At 40.6% G+C, this 22,128-nt stretch overlaps 1 protein-coding gene across 3 annotated transcripts in view; it reads left to right on the top strand.

Annotated features, from left to right (window-relative positions):
• The window catches only part of ASB3 (ankyrin repeat and SOCS box containing 3), a 130,753-nt gene that overhangs the window by 20,644 nt on the left and 87,981 nt on the right, over positions 1–22,128 (top strand). For all 3 annotated transcript variants that reach the window (XM_063443965.1, XM_063443967.1, XM_063443966.1), the window contains exons 2-3: positions 837–1,038; positions 2,059–2,217. In XM_063443965.1, coding sequence (XP_063300035.1) covers positions 837–1,038; positions 2,059–2,217 — 361 coding nt within the window. The remainder of the gene's footprint in view (positions 1–836; positions 1,039–2,058; positions 2,218–22,128) is intronic.

Below are 22,128 nucleotides of genomic sequence, written 5' to 3'. Positions count from 1 at the left end.
AAGATGTCTGCCACCTTGTGGTTGTTCATGCGAACAGCAGCCACCCAGACAAAAACTTAGAACACTGCGGTGGAAAGTGTTACAAACTGTCAATTAGGCTTAACAAGCTCCCGGGTGGCCTCTGGTTTGTGTGCCTGTTCGGTTCCCGAACCAAATATAAAATCCCACGAACCGAGTCTGTTCGCATAGTTTTTAAAGATCCTATAGTCTTTTGGCAGGTGGCTGGCAAGCAGGCCACTCCAAGAACATGTGGCAGAGTAATTTCTGCCACACCTGCCATTTCTGAAAAGGCAGTGTTTACAACAAAAAGACCGCAGGGACATGGTAAAGACACCAGAACAACTGCAATAAGCTGACTGTAGTATCCCTGTAAGTTAAAGGTTTGTTGGTGCCTATAGTGTCCCTTTAATCTCTCTCGCCCTTGCTGTCTTGTGTCATGTTGGAGCTGTTAATCTGCTTTCCTGCGGCCTGGCCTGCCAGTGATTCTCTCTGCTGCTTTTCAGTTGGTGGGCTTTTACATTGAGTGTTCTCTCCCACCACTAGACTACAAAAAAAGAGAGCGTAAGGGAGAAGGCAGTAATTAACTGGTGGTGATGAGGTGCGTTTAAAAAAAAAAAAAGATTGTGCATTGGACTACTTACCAATTCACGGTTAGTGCAAATGATACATTCAATATTACAGTTTAGTGGTTCATTATTTCAATATTATAACTTTTCGTGTATTCAACCCTTGCATATTTTCACAAATATTTCCCTTTACACATTTTTCTGAGAAAAAAAGTTCACTGGCATTTCTTTCTTAACATTTCTATTATTGAACTTCTGTCTTATGCACAGGTGGAAATGGATTTTTCCGAGGCATATACTGATAGATGTTCCTCCGTCGGACATGCTGCTAGAAGAGGTGATATAAAATCCTTGAAGAAACTAATTAAAAAAGGGTATAGCGTAGATGTGTCTGATAATAGAGGATGGATGCCAATTCATGAAGCAGCATCTTCTAACTCCAGCCGTTGCTTACAGCTGCTAATTAATTCAGGTAAAAGAAATGTTAAAGAACTGCAGATTGATGTTTATTGCAATAACTTTTTTTTATTGCTTATTATTGGTGCAATGGTTCAATGGTGCAATAATTGGGGAGAATTCACATTTCAGGCCAAAATCCTTTAACTGACCTTTTCCAGTTTGATTATTTTGGACTTAAAATTCACATTCAATTCTCGACAATTCACACCTTAGTGAATAATCTTGGCAGTGAAGAAAGTAGAGCTTCTGTAGTGCAGATCAGCATATAATTAAGCAAGGTTTGCAAATCACTGCAGTTATAACCCACATTGTTTATGGAGACTGAGACTGAGGACCTTATTGGATGATAGGATAAGCACGCAGCATAGGTTTTTAGATTGCTTGAAGCGTCCCTGTTATGGGGGTCAATTCAGATCTGGGAAGATAGTCAATAAATCCAAAAGACACACAGTCTACCCAGCCAGTACCATACTACCTGTAAAGTTAAGGTATTGTCTTTCTTTTCACTGCTTGAACATCTGCCTATGGATGTACAGCTAATGTAACAAACAATGACTGACTTACCTTTTGTCAAAAAGGTATAAAATACTATGTGAACTTTCAGTAAATTTGAAGATCCTGATAAGCATCCGACAAAGTGTCTGTGTGAGTCATTTTCTTCCCGGTTTGCCGAATGTCTCTCTGTTCGGCTGTGTCCCCTCAAAAGGTTTGAGTGTGCTGGTCAGCAATAGATCAAGGGATCACTAGAATAGACCCCCCATAACAGACCCTTTAACCTAACCTTTATTATTTTCCTCTGATTTGTTTTTCCAGCACAGTATAAAGATGAATGGCATTAAGCACGCCTGGTCACACATGTACCTTCTGGGATACTTGTAGTGTGAAAATAAGATTTTTTTTTTTATTTTTTTTTTAAATATGAATTTCTAACACCATATTATATATTGCGATGTTTCTCCTTTTATTTGCTATGGCTGATGCCTTTCCCATTTGCACATTAGTAAAAGCAAATACTTTTTTTTGTTTTCTGAAGCTCCCTCCAGCTCATATATCAAATCCAAGACTTTCGAAGGTGAAACCGCGTTGCATCTCGCTGCCAAGTCTGGTAGTGTGAGCTGCACGCAACTTCTATTGCAAGTCGGAGCTGAAATGAACGATGTCACTAATGAAGAAATAACTCCACTCTTCTTAGGTAAGTGGTTTACACCAAGGTGAAGCTCAGGATTTGAAAACAACCCTGCTAGCGCACAGGTGTCTCGGTGAATATGAGTGAGACAGTAGCTCACCTGAGCAGATGCACAGCAGGCTGTTGGTGGGCTTGAAATGGAGAGTTGGATTATTTTTGGGGAGACAACAGGTAAGAAAAACCAAAAATAAAACTGTAAAGATCTTAAAAGCGGTTATTTAATGTTGTATAAAAATGCAATTGCAGAACGCAGTGTCTGCTCAATAATTCAACAGGTGGCAGGGAGATGGCGGGAAGGCAGATATATTGTCGAATTTTAACAGACTTCGTTGAAGTAATGGGAAAACAGGTGCAATTCTGAAGCTACATTCTTAAATAGAAGCAATCACCATGGAAACCAACAAAGAATATCTTTCAAAAATTAGCACCCACAATAGCACCAATTTTGCCTTGATAAAATAATTTAAATAATAAAATTGCAGTGTTCCTGGCATTTTCCGTAGAAGAATTGACTAGGCTTTAAAGGAACTCTATAGTTTCAGGAACACAAATTACACTACATTGTTAAAAAAAGCTGCCAGACACCCCGTATGTGGAGAAATAAGGTGTTTACACTCACCCTTTCTCCCACGCCACGCCGGTCTCTCTGCAGCTGGCCCTGCGTCAATGGCTGACATCATCAAACTTGATTATCTCAGCCAATCCAATGCTTTCCCATTGGAAAGCATTGGGAGGCTATTGCACATTCACTACATTAAGCTGTATGTATACATTAATTTTTACTTGTATATGTGTATGTAGAAGTAATTTAAGCAGAGCCTAAGCTCTGCATTGTTAATGCCGTTTCCTAGACCCCATTGCCTATCCTTTGTCACGGAATTGTAAATCTATTTTTTTCTTTGCGATATTCCTTAATACAGATATTGCAGTTTCTGCTAATCTATTTGCCAATGGACTTTTTATTTTAAACTAATGTGAGGATTTTACAGATATGTAATTCTTTGAAAAAGTTTTTTTTATTTTTTTTATTTTTTTTTTACATTTTGTTTCCAGATTGGAACAGTAGGGGTCCTCTATACATAGAATATGCTCCAACCTCCCACAGCACTTAATGCTTAAGATAGCAGCAATATTTAACTTGAACCCACAAATCAAAATGTACTGCAACTGCGAAGCCTGAGGTGCTGATCCTTAGTGCGGCCTTGGCATGGAACGTATTTTTCGAACTTTAAATCGATGATCTGGTAAACAATGCAGTACTCTAGAGATATGTGACCTTTGCAGGTTTATTGAGTTTTAGTGGTTTACAAAAAAAACAAATGTCCGTTATTAATAGTGACACCTCTGTCACAGGGCTTTTGCTTTCCGTTCTCTGCGACTGTAGATATGTTATTCGTTCATTTATTATTGTTATAAAGATGTTATTTATTTACTGTACCTACCTAAACTGCTAAAAAAAAACCACCATTTTATTATTCTCATTACTTATATGATTCCAACTACAACCCTACAGCTTCAAACACTTAGAAATTGATTTTAGCATCGATAAAATGTATTACTCATTTTGTGTTGTTTTTTTTGTTAATCTATTTTTTGCTTTGTCAAAACCAATGCAAATACAATTTAAAGAGGGAAAACGTAAGCGTAAACCATTAAGTGTGAGTTGAATGGTGCTTGCAAAGCTCTAACATGTAGCAATTGAATTAAGGGCTCAGTGGCAAATAGAATTTACAGTCAATATGTTAACATCAACGTTACGATACCTAAAAAGCTGTTTAATTTTAATTCTTTTTTTTTTTTTTTTTTTTTTAATTACCTTGTCCGCCCTCTCTTTAATCCCTTAAGGACCAAACTTCTGGAATAAAAGGGAATCATGACATGTCCCACATGTCATGTGTCCTTAAGGGGTTAAAGTGGAACTGTCACTTAGAAAACCACCCTATTTAGTAAAACAATGAAAATTACCTGTAACTTGCACTAAACTTTTTTTTAATTCTCTGTTTTCTGTTAAATCCCTATTTAAATATTTAGCAGCTAATATCACAACCCAGTTCAGTCTGGGTACAGTCCAGGCCTACATTTACATGACGAGAATGTTAAAAAAAAAATAGAAAGGTCTTGAATAAAAAAAATAAAATAATAATAATCGCATTTTTATGAATTCTTATGGCACTTTTTCTGTTTGTGCCTATTAGCTCCAAAATATTCTTCGTTATTGAACATTTTTTTTTATCATTTTACTTTCCACCTCCTGATTTTTATTTCTTTTTTTTTGGTTCACAAATTTGTTGTTTCCATAGTAAAAAAAAGGTGTAAAAGTATGCTGTTTCTTTCTGCAAAATGTTTCTGCCAGAGTTAATGTGACAGGTTTTCTGAGACAGGTAGACATGTTAAACGTTATTTATTTTATTTAATGTGTAAAAAAATAATAATCTTCAAACGCAAATACTCCTCTTTACTCTGGGAATATGAATATGAGGGACAAAAGGAGAAAAATATCCAAAAGAGGGGGAAAAAAAAACATTTATCATTTTGACCACTTATTGAACCATAACCTTGTTATAGTATAATTTAGAAATAAACAAAGATGTTTAAATGTCTATCTGTTCCTGTCCAAATTTGAGATGATTATATTGCGTATACGCAGAAGTAATTCAGACTGACACACGGAGTTCAGGTTAAAATAACTTCGAGGAAATTTATTGGCATCTGAGGAAAGAGCGGGCTCGCAGGCCCTTTATAAGGGGGGTTTTGCATCATCATTGATTATCAAGATATCAGTAAATAAACATCATTAATTGGTTTAATTGTTAAGTGTCTGTGTCAATGTCCACGTCCACCCATCAATATGATTAATTGGCTCAAAAACTAAGTGGTTAGCTAGGTGTCCTCCCACCGAGAGGTGGTATTGTTCTGGACACGGGTGTGGACAGAAGGCTCAGGCGCCATCTTTCCCAGCATGAGGTTTACTCGGTGGAAAGGGGGCTTGGGCGTCATTTTACGTAGTTAGTGATGTCAGTCTTGTGATCAGGTGCAAGGTTCTTTTATGAATAGAACATTTCATTAGTACAGTGTTCTCATGGCCTTCAGATTATACTATGTTGCAAATTACAGGAGATTCAGCAATTCCGGGGTTAGTCATGTCTTTATAGAAAATACAGTCTCTGTTCATTATTCTAAATGCTGTTGGGAAATTCTGTCATGTAATGTGGACAAAATGGAGTATCTGTCAGGTAATGTGGGTTAAAATGGAGTTAGTACAAAAATTCAATACAGGTTCAATACAGGCTTTTAATAATTCTACATCAACCTGAAGTGTTCTAAGGCACTTCAGTAAGGGGAAGGTAGTGGATATAAAAGCAACCTTTATTGAATAATATGAGTTACAGATTACTTTAACCGCAAAAATGTAAATACCGTAAGTACAATAAAAAGCCTTAATCGATATAATAATAACAAAGTATTTAACCAGGAAAGGTACATTCAGATTACTCTGGTTTCCAAGTACGTCCTGGGGATGTTACCTTAGCCCAACATCCAGGGGTTGTTACTATCACCCAATTTAATGGTACTCATTTTTATCTATCTTGGAAGGATGAAGGGCTGAGTCAACCCTGCCGGGATTTGAACCTGCGACACAAGGGTTAGAACACTGAGCTATTTCACCGGCCTTGTATGTACAGGGTAGCCACAGGCTGCCAAACAAGGAAGGGTAAATTAGGCTCATAGAGATATATAGACTAGATTTATCATTTTGGCACACTACAGAAAAGACACCATGTCTAAACAGTGGAGTAACACTTTCATTTATAAGAAGAGCAAATCTGAAAGCGAACGTGACAAGTTTTGTACATAAAGCCATTGTTTAGTTCTCATCTTGACTTTATGCTTTTAAAAATTAAAGGACTTAGTTGTAGGATAAAAAATAAAGTGTATTTCTACATTTAATTCTATTTGTTACACTTGATAATGTAACCAAAGCTGTTGTATGAAGCTAGGAATACCAAAACATTGCACGTCAGGCCAGCTGGATGCGGTGTTGTCCACAGTAGTCCAAACACGTTATCTGAAGCTAGGAGTTGCTATTACGGTTACCCTGAGGTTTGGAGTGATACCAGCTAAAAGTAGCCTTTTTAACAAAATGATGCCAGAAACAATGATGCCAGAAACAAGCACGAATACTAACCATTGCAATACATGTAGTCAGATTCTCAAAGGGGAAGACATGTTTGGTAGAGTCAGCTAAATAAGAGAGTGGAAAATATACATCACATCAAAGACCACATGAAGCAGAGAAGACAAGAGCACATCAAGTGGCAGATACGAGTAATGCACAGACTTTGACATTTTACAAACTTACAAACTGTGTATTAAGTATGCTCGAAAGGAGTTGCAGTGAAAATTTGTAAGGTATCGAAAATATTGTGATCTCAAACTAGCCTTAAAACAGAACTGTTACTTATCTCAAAACAGAACTGTCACTGATCTGAAACTAGCCATACAACAGAATTTCACTGATCTGAAACTAACCTTAAAAAACGGAATGGTCACCGATCTCACACTAGTCTCAAACGGAACTGTCACTGATCTCTAAGTTCTATATTCTTTCACACTGGAAAATGTTATTTCAGAATTTGCTAGGGTGAAAAACAAACTTACCTCTATTGAACATCTGTTTTGCGGTGATGTTGCCACTCCATGTTGCCTATAGCATGCTAGGGCATCTAGCAGTAAAATACTGTATACCACTCAGCATTTCCTTCAGGAGTGGTGTCTGCGCCATACATGCTATATATACTTTTTTAAAGGTGAAATATGGCTTTCTTTTAATAACCTATATGTATAGATAACACAATAGTAAATATGAATAAAATATTACAAAATGGGTAAAACACAATATTTTCCCTCAGTTTTGCATCTAATAATATGTACTCATGTGCAACTAAAGAAAACTAACTCGCATTAGATTCACTAATTAGTCCTGATTGTTAAAATGCCCAATATGTCTAGGATTGCAATAATGTTTTTGAAGTTCTAAAACAAATACTGCAAGGAGTGAATTACGATTTAAAACTATAACTTTGCAAAACTTGTCATGCTGAGATTACAACTTTTATAGTAGTCACAGAATGCAAAACTGCTATACAAGTATACATTTGTAGAAGGTACAGCCCACAGGCTCACAAACTTTTTATCGAAGAGCATTTTTACACTTTTCATTTAAATTATTTTCATTTTGAGTGCTGCATATAGCTCCATCCTCATTTAGTGGTACCTCTAGATGTCAGAGGCGACCCTCGGGTATCGAAAGATACCTGGGGCTCCCTGTTTTAAGCTTGTGGCAGACTCAGAATTGCTGTGGCTGTAAGAACTTTGTTCAGCACTTCTATCATCTGTCAGTTTGGGCCACTGATTGTGAACCTAATTAACAGATGGGATCCTCAGACATCCAAAGATGCCTTGGGCTCCTTGGTACCAGCAGGATTTTAACCCTGCTGGTACCCCTAATGCATGACGGTTTATGCCGACAAAATGTGTAAAAGCTTTTCACTGCATGAAGCTATAGACTGTCATGCAATTTAAATAAATTTAGTACAACCTATTGCTAACTTTTAGTAAGCTATCAGATTGTACTAAAATTAAGGATGTGACAGTTCCTCTTTTAAAAGGCACTAAACTATTTAAACTAGTATGAAGATAAATCACGATTCATATTTGAAGAGACTCTCACTCACCATAAACCACTGGTTCCCCTACAATGTAAGTAGACTGGCGGTTTGATTTTTAACCTGAAGTTTTCTAGATTGAGCCATAAATTCCTATATGGAGTTTCAGGGCCATGGCCAGCTCATTGGTGATCGGAGCTGTCACGGCACACTTGAATCAATAATTACTACAGTGAATTGGTTATGGTGCTTGGAGTCTTCTTTTAAGATGCAGTGCACCTTCAGACATCAGCCTTAGTCGCTAACAATCCCTCTATGCAACATGCAGAGGGTGACTTGCTTTGGCAGAGAGTCAACAGGACGATAGCCTATCAATGTTTCCTCTACCAATTTCTTGGCAAAAGTAGTACCTCAGTAGTAGCAGCAATGAGAAAACCAAACTGGTTCCTCCGTTTTCAGAGATTAGGTTGGAAAACGGCATGTATCCAGAAAGATGAGTTTGTGTAAAACCTTCAAACTTCAGCAGAGTTTTACCTTTTTGTATTGATGAAGAAAGGATAGGTTTGTTTCTTTGTCCGGTGTTGGTGCTGCTCATCTCTGTACATTCCAAATTTGATTTCACGCTCTCAACTCTGACTAACCTCCGAAAAGTGTTGTGATTGTGACCTAAGGACAAAAGAACTGTTTTATGTAACATTAGAGAAAATGGACAGTCAGGGTTGAGGACCAGAGAGAAATGAAGAAAAAAGTAAATGATAAAAGCAGTTTCATAGCACGGAAAGCACAGGGAAAGTTCATATACTTCACTATCAGTCTTTAAAGACAGGACACCCTAGGCAATAACAAGTTTAGTTTTTTTCCTCCTGAAATAATCATGATGAGTAAGCAAGTTTCATTATATACTGAAAAAGGACAGTTAAAGGTCATAGACAGAAAGACTTTTGCCGCCTGTTAAACAATCCACATTACTTAGGAGTAAGGTGGCTGTGAGGGAAGGAATTAGTGCTTTTTACTGCAAACTATATCCACAGGAGGTAAATTTCAGTGACAGAACACGATGAGGGTTTGGATTCTTGTTGCAGGGATTGTTTTAGTCTTAATGGAGTAAAAAGCTTAATTGGTTTGTATAGTGCGGAGAGAAATGAGCTACGGGCAAATAATGTGTGTGGATGGATTAGCAAACATAATCCTCTAAAAATAAATAAAAAAAATACCGGTCATATACTTCCAAAAGGTGATCTCAATAATTATAAAATATAAACCGGGTGCTACAGTTAGTTAATTACAAAATATTAAAGGAAAGCTATCATCATCTTTTTTTGCTGTCATTTAATGGGACACTATAGGCACCCAGACCACTTCAGCTTATTGAAGGGGTCTGGGTGCTGTGTCCCTATTGCACTTAGTGCTGCAATGTTAAACACTGCAGTTCCATAGAAACTTGGCACCACTGGACCCCAGGGAATCCCCTCAGCTCTCCCAAAGGTAAGGAGGCTGGGGGGATTAAATTGTGGGTTAGTGTGTGTGTGTGGGTTAGTGCGTGTGTTAGTGTATGTGTCTGCTAGTGAGTGTTAGTGAGTGTGTGTCTGTTACTGAGTGTGTCTGTTTGATGTCTGTTAGTGAGTGTGTGTTTGTGAGTGTGTATGTATGTCACTGAGTGTGTCTCTGTCAGTAAATGTGTTTGTCTGTTAGCTAGTGTGTATGCGTCTGTTCGTGATAGTGTGTGTGTCTTCAGCACTTACCTTTCTCCGGCGCCGCATGCGTGGGCATTCAAACTGCCCATAAGATAAGAAAGCATTACCCAATGCTTTCCTATGGACGTTCAGTGTCTTCTCACTGTGATTTGAGAAGACACTGAACGTAGAGTAAGCGCGGAGGACCCACGGATCAATTTTTGTACCGGGGTCCCATGGGTCATGTGTACGCCACTGTACAACATATACCATATACGATCAGCAATTGTATTGATCAGCAATCTTCGAAAGGTATAGCAAATTAAGGGAACAGAAAAAAACATACATAGGGTAATAATGTAAGACAAAAAGGAATAAAGTAAGGGGGGAAAAATACTCAAATGTAGAACAAATGAGTCTGCTTTAACTATGATGGCTATATGGATAAGCATGCAATGTCTGGAGACTGTGAATACGCTTGAAATCCTTTATTGAAATGATTAAAAATCACAAGCATTCAGCTCCCCTCGAAAGTATTCAAAACCTCTCCTTCAGAGTTTCCCTTGTTTCTTAGTCTTACTGCCGGCTGGATGAAGGGCTCAGGATTCGGGTATTCTTCACTCACAGATTTCCGGGAGGTGGAGCTTAGTGGCCGGTGTACGTGATGACTTCAGAAGGCGTGATGACGCGTTTCACTAAATTACATCAGCTTCCTCAGATCCGCCTTCTCAACAGTTCCAGTCTCTTATACATTCCTTAAGAGTGGGTGTATTCCACTTAAAAGGTCAGACAAAAGTCTTTCTCAATTGGCTACATTTTAAGCCTTCATTACCATATGTATCCAAACGGAGACTCAAAATTAGATAAGGGCAGATTACCTAAACAATGAACATACTCCATATATTTATACAATTACAATCCAAAAGAGAACAAAAATATCACATATAAGCAAACCTTCATACTTTAAAGACAACTTTAAATAATCTCTTCTTATTGCACTAGCACCTAGTGTGCGTATGTCTGTCAGAGAGTGTGTGTGTTGGTCAGTGTTGCGATGGCCGTGGTTTGACAGTGGAGGTCCTGGAGGTGCACGGAGGCACGCAAGGCCACATCACATTCTGACGTGACGTCAATGTGCTCCTCCTTCACAATTTTTCAAAGAGTAGCAGGAGGATCAGTTTGGCACAGGATGCGGACGGCGCCATTGGGGGTATACCAGAGGTTGGACTCCGGAGTTGCATACTGGCAGTGGCAATGTGAGTGGAGTTTGCCTGTTGGCTAATATTGTTTTTTGTTAAACAAGGGCTGGAGTTTAGTAGAGGGGGTGCAGGGATTTAGTAGAGGGAGTGCTGGGATTTGGTATGGGGGGCGGGTAAATGGGTTTTTTTATTTTTTTTAAATACTGTACTTTTCAAAACAAACCTACGTTTCTATGAAAATTTAAGTTTTTTTTTTTTTGCGGCCCCCATAAACTTAAACCTTGTTTATGTGGCCCGTGCTAGCCTATGAGTTTGACCTGCTTGTTTTAGTGGTATGTTTGAAGTATCACTTAACATGTTTAGCTGTGACCATATGTTTCTTTGTTGGTTCTGGCAAGTGTGTGATAGTTTACTTGTTCAACTTGTTGATTTGGGTTTACAATCGGTCATACTAAACTTCTCCAGAATCTTTTATATGTATATCCTTTGGTTCATCTTAGTTCGAAGTCGATTATTTTACATCCTTGAGTATTGTTTCAGTACTGGCACCTATAATGTCATCTCTGTCAAAACACAGGCTGCTCCATCGGTTTCTATTATATCTTCTGGCCCCATAACTTGTTGCAATCGGCATATTGTGGCAAATACACACAATAATGGTTGAACAATCTACATGTGTATAGTCTTTCAGTGCTCCAACTGCTGCAACTTTATTGCACCACAGACAAAGGAACACATTGATGGCAGTTTAGGATTATATCCATTAACAATATCTGCTCCTCCTAGGGGACAAGTGACAAAAAGTGACCGTGACACTTTGAAATGCTAACTATTAAATTTGGGGGTGGGGCCTGAATGTCGACAGGATACAAATTTATGGAGCTCTGTCCTGTACTCCTCATAATAGGCTCTGTGGATGTCATATCTTCATGAAGTTATTTTCACTATGGATACTCTCGTTTGAGACGGAATTTCCTTGCATTTGTTCTGAGTTCTCGCTGTATCTGTGTCTGATGCCTTTTCACATGAATATGGTGGGGGACGTGACCAATTACCCACTTGCGTGGTCATCTAGAACCAGCCCAGTTAGCCCCTTTTTGGTCTGGTGTGGGTTATCACAGTCCTCGCTGTAGAGGTTACTGGATCTTAATTCAGACACTTTATCATTCTTGACTTTGTAACGTACCAATATGGTGAAGGTGTTTTAACCTGCACAGCGAGAGGGATCATTCCATCAGACTTTTTTTTTGTTTTTACAATTTGACAATTTTTATTAATACACAGGTTACAACAAGTTTTGGTGACAATGAAACCAGAAATATGACTAATATATTTTCTTTTTAGCACAGTGTTTCAAAGCGTAGTAACAACAAGACAGTAACACATGCAATTGGCCGACTCAGACAGGTTTACACATTCTCATACTATAAAGAGGTCTTTTCTCATCAGTAGCTGGTTTTCCCCCATAGGTAGTCTCCTCCTTGCCTTTACAGGTTCATGGTGTTAGATGTATCTGGTATTTTAGATTGTGCCGGGGACCGTTAGGGTGGTGTGTGGTAGATGCTGTGAATGACGGTTACTGTGTGGTGATGGTTGGAGTCCCATTTATAAGTGTTCCCTGCGGGATAGCTTCTTGTGATCGAGTGATTACTTTACAGGTGATACTCGAAAAATTTGAATATCGTGCAAAAGTTAATTTATTTCAGTAATGCAACGTAAAAGGGGAAACTAATATATGAGATAGATGCATTACATGCAGAGCAAGATAGTTCAAGCCGTGATTTGTCATAAGTGCGATGATTATGGCTTACAGCTCATGAAAACCCCAAATCCACAATATCCGTAAATTAGAATATTGTGAAAAGGTGCCATATTCTAGGCTTACAGAGACCCACTCTAATCAGCTAAGTAAACCATAACACCTGCAAAGGGTTTCTGAGCCTTTAAATGGTCTCTGTCTGGTTCAGTAGGAATCACAATCATGGGGAAGACTGCTGACCTGACAAGTGTGCAGAAAACCATCATGGACACCCTCCATAAGGAGGGAAAGCTCCAAAAGGTAATTGCGAAGGAAGTTGAATGTTCCCAAAGTGCTGTATCAAAGCACATTAATAGAAAGTTATGTGGAAGGGAAAAGTGTAGAAGAAAAAGGTGTACAAGCAGCAGGGATGACCACAGCCTGGAGAGGATTGTCAGGAAAAGGCCATTCAAAAGTGTTGGGGACTTTCACAAGGAGTGGACTGAGGCTGGAGTCAGTGCATCAAGAGCCACCACACACAGACGGATCCTGGACATGGGCTTCAGATGCCGTATTCCTCTTGTCAAGCCGCTCCTGAACAACAAACAACGTCGGAAGCGTCTTACCTGGGCTAAAGAAAAACAGACCTGGTCTGTTACTCAGTGGTCCAAAGTCCTCTTTTCTGATGAGAGCAACTTTTGCATCTCATTTGGAAAAAAGGACCCGGAGTCTGGAGGAGGAATGGAGAGGCACACACTGCAAGATGCTTGAAGTCCAGTGTGAAGTTTCCACAGTCTGTGTTGACTTGGGGAACCATGTCATCTGCTGGTGTTGCTCCACTGTGCTTCATTAAGTCCAGGGTCAATGCAGCCGTCTACCAGGAGATGTTGGAGCACTTCATGCTTCCTTCTGCAGACGAGCTTTATGGGGATGCTGACTTCATTTTCAAGCAGGACCTGGCACCTGCCCACACTGCCAAAACCACCAAAGTCTGGTTCAATGACCGTGGGATTACTGTGCTTAATTGGCCAGTAAACTCGCCTGACCTGAACCCATAGAGAATCTATGGGGCATTGCCAAGAGAACGATCAATGCAGAAGAGCTGAAGGCCGCTATTGAAGCATCCTGGTCTTCCATAACACCTCAGCAATGCCAGAGGCTGATCGCTTCCATGCCACTCTGCATTGAGGCAGTAATTGCTGCAAAAGGGGCCCAACCCAAGTACTGAGTCCATATGCATGCTTATACTTTTCAGAGGTCCGATATTGTTCTATGTACACTCCTTGTTTTATTGATTGCATGTAATATTCTAATTTACTGAGATTGTGGATTTGAGGTTTTCATGAGTTGTAAGCCATAATCATCGCACTTATGACAAATCATGGCTTGAACTATCTTGCTTTGCATGTAATGTGTCTATCTCATATATTAGTTTCCCCTTTTACATTGCATTACTGAAATAAATGAACTTTTGCACGATATTCTAATTTTTCGAGTATCACGTGTATATACCCATTACTTTGAAATACAGATTCGTCTGCTCATTTTATTGTAAGTGTATTTCCATCTGTTGTTTATACTTACCTGTATAGGGAGCACTATTGACTTTTATTTTTTTTCATATGGTCCACCTCACTGCTACCCTGTTGTGAATCATCGTCTGAGGCATATCCTGCAAATGGAAATATAAAACCACTGCATGCTGTTTTATCCAGAGCTGGTTATAGCTCTAGTATATGTGAGTTGGCATTTTTAGATTTTAGTGTTGTATGTCACATATTCTGTTGCGATATTGCACTATTGGTTCCTTCTGTTTTTGCTCTTTTTTATGCTGCTACTAAGAGAAACTGTCCAAAGAGCATCATACGAAAGTCTGAAGATGAATTGTCACTTTTTGGGGCTGTATTTATTTTTGGATTTTACCGTGGACTTTAATTTTTTACTTTTAGTGATTTTTTTTTAGCTCTTAAAGGTTTACTAATATTTATTGGCACAACCTGCATCTTTGTTTTGTTCTTCCACTTATCTTGGGGTTTAGAGGGAATACCCCATCTTCAGGAGTGCAGCCTCCCATAACTTTTTGTTTAGTTGTTCGGCACTGTTCCACCTCCTTTGTTTTCTAACAGCGGTGTTATGTGTTTTATCATGAATTTCTTTTAAAAAAAATTTGTGTTTTCCCGGTCTCCTTTCCCACTCCATCTTTTTCGAATCATCTGTTTCACCAATCTCCCTCTACCACCTCGACCGAAGATGTTCCTTCCACTTGGTCTGCGCCTTCACCATATGTTTTGCAAGGTGGAAAAGTTTATTGATCCTTGTTTTGTAATCTAAATTTAAGAAAACTTGCCGGGCTAATGCGTCCCTGGTCGTTGGGTGTGCTTGCTTCCAGGCTCTAGCGATTTAGTAATTTGCCGCTATCCACCAAATGTGGTTCATTGTACCTTGTTCAGTGTGACATCTCCAACATTTGTTCAATGTATTCAGTAAATACTGGCTCGTCGGTCCGGTACCATGTCCCACCTATACTGAATCTTGCGCGTGGGCTCTAAGTGGGACACGTACCTGGACCTTCCTTTATGTGCTAAGAAGGCCTTCTTCCATTGTTCTAAAGGGAAGTTTTTTTTTAAAGGTGTAGTGTAGATGGTGGGAAAATATGGTCCTTCGCATTTAACAGCAGGGGTTTAATTTGGATATAGGATAACATTGCGCAGCGGGGCAAACTGTATTTAATTTGGAGGTCTGGAAATGGGAGCAGAGTGTCGTGATGGTATAAGTGGCGATTTTGTGCACACCCTTCCCTCAGCCACGGTCGGTGGTCAAAAGTGAGATTGGCTGCATGTGAGCTATAGAGCGGAGTGGTCATTGCCCATGTTTGTGTGTAACCCAAAGAAGGTTTTGATGTATCCCAGGTTTTGAGTAGTAGTGATATAGTGTGTGACATGTCAGGTAGCTTACGTCGTAAATTGTGGGAGATCCAGTACAAATATTTGAGCCCTTTAGGGCACGACCATAAAGATGAAGTTATCTCCACCCACTGAGCTGCCCTGTCTGACGTGTGGGACAAAATTACTGTAGATAGGAGGGCCGCCTTATAGTAGAGTAGTATCTGGCAATCCTAGACTGCCTTTTTCTAGGGCCTACATAGTATTTTTGTGGCCACCCGAATCTTGCGATTGCCCAATCTATATTTTGTAAAAAGCTTTTAAAGCTTATCCAAGTATGAGTTGGGCAGGTAAATGTGCTGGGTTCTAATCAGATATTGAAATTTTGGTAGTAATGCCAACTTAACTGCTGCTAACTGGCCTAACCATGACAGGAATTTTCCACAGGCTGCTCACTGTTTATTAGACCCCCATAGAGTGAGGGGGGACCTGGGGGGCTTAGGAAGTGGCGGGGAGCACAGCTCCCTGTCGCTTCTATCTTTACATATTACAAGGAGGGAGCTGCCTCCTTGTGATAATCTTAACGAACAAACGAACACTGATATTCGGTGTTTGTTTGTTCGTCTGATAATGCTATTAATTCATTCAGCTTTCTGACAAATGAATGAATAGATGAAATTCCCGTTCGCATGTCCAAGTGTTCCACTGGGCATGTGCGGGAATCTCACAGTCTGTCTAGTGTAGGCAGATGACGTGTCCCACAGGGACTTCATCTACCCACACAAAGATGGCGGCGCCCTGAATATAGATCGGGGCAGAAAATAAAGATTAAAAATAGGTAATCTGGGGATCTTAGGGACATTTGGGGGTGACTAGGGGGTCAATTAGATGTAGTGGAGTCAGGAGGGGGGTTAAAAAAGAACGTGATTCGGCCATGACAGTGCCGCTTTAATATATAGTGTAAATCGAACTGACTTTTCTAAAAGCTTATCTGCCAAACAAATTTGCAGAGTGATTCATAAAATTACATTATATGAATGTAGTAATATTTCTATTTCTAAACACTTTCTTACTCAGTCACTCCCAGGTACCTGTGTCTTATCATGTTCAAGCGAATCTAATTTGTACTGGATTGATATTAATCGAATTTTTACGTAATGCATCACTTTTGTCATGTCAATATATGTAAACAAGGGAGAAATGCAATTATACACTATTAATTCTATGTTTAACGCAAATACAATTAGTTGCAATTAGTCACAAAGTCGGTGCTGTACTTCATCATAAATTGTTTGCACTTAAGGTTGTGAATAGCATCGAGCTACTTAATAATGAAAAGCTCTTCTGATTAGGAATTGTGACATGTCTAAACCTGTTCAAGGGGAAAATAAAATTAAATGTACAAATCAATACTTCTCCATCCTGGAACTGGTCGCCTCCCTCTTTGCTCCCTGTCAGTCATTGTTACAAGCTCTGCCCTTTGCAGTCGGCAAAGAGAAAATAGAAATTAAACATTGTTCCTCTTTCTCCTATTTACAGTAAAAAAAAATAAACTCACCTTTTTTCCAGCGCCTATTCTATTGGCACTACTGCCCTCTCTGCCTCATGCAACGTAATTGTGGAGGTGTTATTTAGCGATTTGGTGTCCAGTCCAGTGCTCCTCCAGAGAAGCATTAGGGACGTAATGTGCATGCGCAGCAAGTGCCACCGGCATGCACTTCAGATCAAATGCGTCTCACAGGAATGCATTGAACTCAGTATTTGATGACGTTTAATGTCCTCATGGACGTCGAACTTCTCGTGACATAGTTTAACTTGGGGAGTAAAGTGGAAGTGCCTTCAGTGGCTGTCTGAATGAGGTGTGTTTAATCCTCCCAGGTTAGGTTTTTACAAAACTACAATATTTTACAAGGGTTCAAATTACAGGGCCACTACACCGAGACCACTTCATTGACATGAATTGGCCTGGATTCACTTAGCGAAATTACCTTTAATTTATGATCTAGATCAGGGGAAGCCTATGTGGCCTGCTATATTGTACATGCTCATGAGTAGTTTGTGGTATTGTGTATGATACCAATAAATGCAGACTTTGTATTGGGGCAACTTGTGGAATTGTGTTTGTAGATGATATATCACATGGTGTGTTTGGTGGTGTGGCTGCTTGTGGTATTGTGTGCATGTATGTGGATTGTCAGTGGTGTTGTGTTTGTAGGGACTGTGTGTGTGTTTGTGTGTGGGCTGTTTGTATTATTTGCATGAGTTGAGACTACAGATCTGAGAGTCTCTACTCCAGTGCGGATTATCTTTCACAAGTGCTGGAAAGAAGTGATCTGAAATCACTTCCTTTAAGTTCCTCAATGAGCAAATTGAAAATTCTCCCTTATCACCTTTTTGCACTAGCAGATATCTGAAGTCCCATAGGGCCTTGAGTTCCGTGCAAATACACCTCGAGTGCCATAGGTTGCTGTCCCCTGATCTAGATGATTTGCAGTTATTTTATTCAGTAGTAGTTTCTAGATAAATGACGGTTCCCCAAGGAGCAGAAAACTAGACCAAAGCTCTAGAAGTTTCAGAAAGCAGTGACATGAATATAGGCCTGTTGAATTAACTGATTGTAATAAATTCTTCTTCTTCTTTCTTTTCTTCTGGTTTATTGATATATATACGTCTTTTGTGTATGTATATATATATATATATATTGTGTATATATATTTTGTGTATATAATATATATATATATATTGTGAGCAAAAAAGCGGAATGGTGGTTGATGGAAGATATATCAGGCCTGATTTGCTAAACAGCAGCCAGAGAATTTTCAGTTAATGCCCCAGGGAGAGACGTTACGTTTGCAATATACATTGCTGATGCTCTGCAAAACACGGTATGGGTCCCTGGGGCGGAGCATTTGGAGAGCAGGGTGTGCCAGTGCTCCAACAGCACTAGTTGCTATCTAACAGCCAGACCAGACCAGACCAGACCAGACCAGATCTGTATATACCTTAGGAGTTCCAGAGATGGGAACTAACTGATCCTCACCTGTAGCTGGTCAATTGGCAGGCAGGCTTTTAAAAGAAGGGATCAGCCTGCTGCAGAGTGAGGGAGAAAGAGCCAGAGGAATGGTGTGTATTGCAGCAATATTTTGCTATTGTAAATTGGTAAGTAGGAAAGCCACCCAATTCCAGTTAGTGCTTATTGTGTTTAGTAAGTGCTCAAACAAGAGCAAGGAATATTGTTTTGTTTACCGTATATACTCGAGTATAAGACGAGTTTTTCAGCACATTTTTTGTGCTGAAAAACACTCACTCGTCTTATACTCGAGTCAGTTGTCTGTATTATGGCAATTTTCATTGCCATAATACAGACATGGACCGGGGGCTGTCAGGAAGCTGTAACTTACCTTCACCGTAGCTCCTGTCAGCTCCCTTCTCTCTCCTCCGTCCGTGCAGCTCCCAGGTCAGCTTCCTCTGCAACTCTCGCGAGAGCCGCGGGGTCAGAGCGTTGCCACGGGTTACCGTGGCAACGCTCCGCGCGGCCGCGAGAGTTGCAGAGGAAGCTGACCTGGGAGCTGCACGGATGGAGGAGAGAGAAGGGAGCTGACAGGAGCTGCGGTGAAGGTAAGTTACAGCTTCCTGACAGCCCCCCTCCTACAGCCCATCCACTGGACCACCAGGGAGTGAGAGCCCCCCTCCCTGGCCAGCTAACAAGCAGGGAGGGGGGACGAAAAAATAAATAAATAAAAATAATAATAAAAAAAATAATAATAAAAAAAAATAATAACAACATAAAAAAATATATATTAAATATATATTATTACAATAATAATTAATAAAATGCCCACCCCCACCAATGCTCTGCACTCACACACACACACACACACACACACTGCACTCACACACACTGCATTCATACACACACTGCACTGCATTCATTATATACACACACTGCATTCATACACAGTGCATTCATACACACTGCATTCATACATACACACATACACACACTGCATTCACACTGCACTCATACACACATGCACTGCATTCATTATATACACACACTGCATACACACTGCATTCATACACACTGCATTCATACATACACACATACACACACTGCATTCACACTGCACTCATACACACATGCACTGCATTCATTATATACACACTGCATTCACACTGCACTCATACACACACTGCACTGCATTCATTATATACACACACTGCATTCATACACACTGCATTCATACATACACACATACACACACTGCATTCACACTGCACTCATACACACATGCACTGCATTCATTATATACACACTGCACTCACACACACACACTGCACTGCATTCATTATATACACACTGCATACACACTGCACTCATACACACACACTGCACATATGCACACACTGCACTCCATTCATTATATACACACTGCATTCATACATACACACTGCACTCATACATACACACTGCATTCATTATATACACACTGCACTCATTATATACACACTGCACTCATTATATACACACTGCATACACACTGCACTCATACACACACTGCACTGCATTTATTATACACACACTGCATTCATACACACACTGCACTCATATACACGCACTGCACTCCATTCATTATATACACACATCATTCATACACACACTGCATACACACACAGCATTCATATACACACTGCATTCATACACACACACACTGCATTCATTATATACACACACTGTAAATAAATATTAAATTAATATAATTTTTTTAGGATCTAATTTTATTTAGAAATTTACCAGTAGCTGCTGCATTTTCCACCCTAGTCTTATACTCGAGTCAATAAGTTTTCCCAGTTTTTTGGGGTAAAATTAGGGACCTCGGCTTATATTCGGGTCGGCTTATACTCGAGTATATACGGTATTTTATTTTGATGCACCTGTATATTTTGCACCAAATAAATCAGAAAAACTGAGCTGGATGTGTCCTGGACTTTGATTACTCTAGAAGGCTGTGGTTACCATAAGATCTGTGACAAAATCCTACCGGTAAAATAGGTAGTTTGTTACATATGGTGGATGCGGGCAGCCACGTAAGCCTGAGGGTAGAAGTCATTTAAAGCTCAACCATAGGCGTGTGCCTGGGCACACCCTAATCCCCGCTGCACGCCTATGTATTGAGTCCTGCAGTCCTGCACTGTTTTTTGAGCAGGCACTCAGCACCCCCAAATGCCCCCCTTCCTCCCCCCGTGTCCCGTGTTTCCCCTGTCATGGGGGGGGGGGCCAAGAGGTGATGGACCCCCCCGTCGGGCGCCTGTCTCCAGATCAGACGCAGCGAGGGAGTGGTGTCCACTCTGCTCCCTCACGCCGCGCGCCGTTTGCTGATGCCGGGAGCCGGAATATGACGTCGTCATATTCCGGCTCCCAGCTACTGTAGAAAGCCCGCGCGGCGAGAGGCAGCAGAGTGGACACCGCTCCCTCGCCGCGTCTGATCTGGAGACAGGCGCCCGACCCACTGGACCCCAGGGACAGGTCTACGCCAGCTCTCCAGGTAGGGAGGCTGGGTGGACATTTTTTAATTGTATGTATGTGTGTGTGTGTCTGTGAGTGTGTCTGTGAATGTATGTGTGTGTGTCTGAGTATGTGTGTGCACGCGTATATATATAAATATATATATATATATGTGTGTGTGTGTGTGTGTGTGTTTGTGTATGTGTGTCAGTGTGTGTGCGCACGCGTGTATATATATAAATACACACACACATTATTTTTTGGGGGGGGGTGGGAATCTTGGCAGAGTTCCCACACTTTATTCCCCAGGACTTCTCTGGAGATCTCCGGATCTCCCCTGTCGGCTCACGCAGAGTCGTCGCTCTCTGAGTGCTGGCTCTGCTCTAAGCCTCCATGGGCTGGCGGGGAGATCAAAGATCTACCTCACCAGCCCACAGCAGCATGGAGGAAGGCAGGAGAGGACCCGGGGAGCACTAGACAGCAGCTCCGCCAGGTTCCTCTCACGAGATCTGAGCATTGCCACGGCAACGCTCAGATCTCGCAAGAGTTCACTCTCCACTGGATCACCAGGGATGGCACATGGCAGCAAGGATCTCCCTACATAAGGTAAGAAGGGAGGGGGGATATTTACTAATCTGCCCCCACTTCCACAATCCCTCCAAACATACAGCACACACACATACAGCACCCACACACATACAGCACCCTCACACAAACAGCACCCACACACATACAGTACACATGCAGCACCCTCACACACACAGCACCCACAAAAACGGCACCCTTCACACACACGCACACATCAGACACACGCACACATCACACACACAGCACCCTCACACACACACAGCACTGTAACAGGACCCTAACAAACACCCTCACACACAAACCGCACCCACACAAACACCCTCACCCACATAGCACACTACCAGCACCCTCACACACACATCACACACTAACAACACCCTCACACCACCCTCATACAGCACACACACACAGCAGTGTGTGTGTGTATATATATATATATATATATATATATATATATATATATATATATATATATATATAATACATATATACACATGCGGCGTGTGTTTGTGCTTTAGGGTGCACACCCTAATGCAATAGGCTGCGCATGCCTATGAGCTCAACATGAAGGATGTTATCAAGGCTCTGATCCAATCCACCTCTGTGCAACAGGAGAGCTGCAGAAAACAGTGCAGCCCTGCAGCAACTGGTGCTGGCCCAGGCAG

The sequence above is a fragment of the Pelobates fuscus genome, chromosome 2 (genome assembly GCF_036172605.1).
Source record: "Pelobates fuscus isolate aPelFus1 chromosome 2, aPelFus1.pri, whole genome shotgun sequence".
NCBI classification, from domain to species: domain Eukaryota; kingdom Metazoa; phylum Chordata; class Amphibia; order Anura; family Pelobatidae; genus Pelobates; species Pelobates fuscus.
This window is presented reverse-complemented; position numbering and strand designations above follow the sequence as displayed.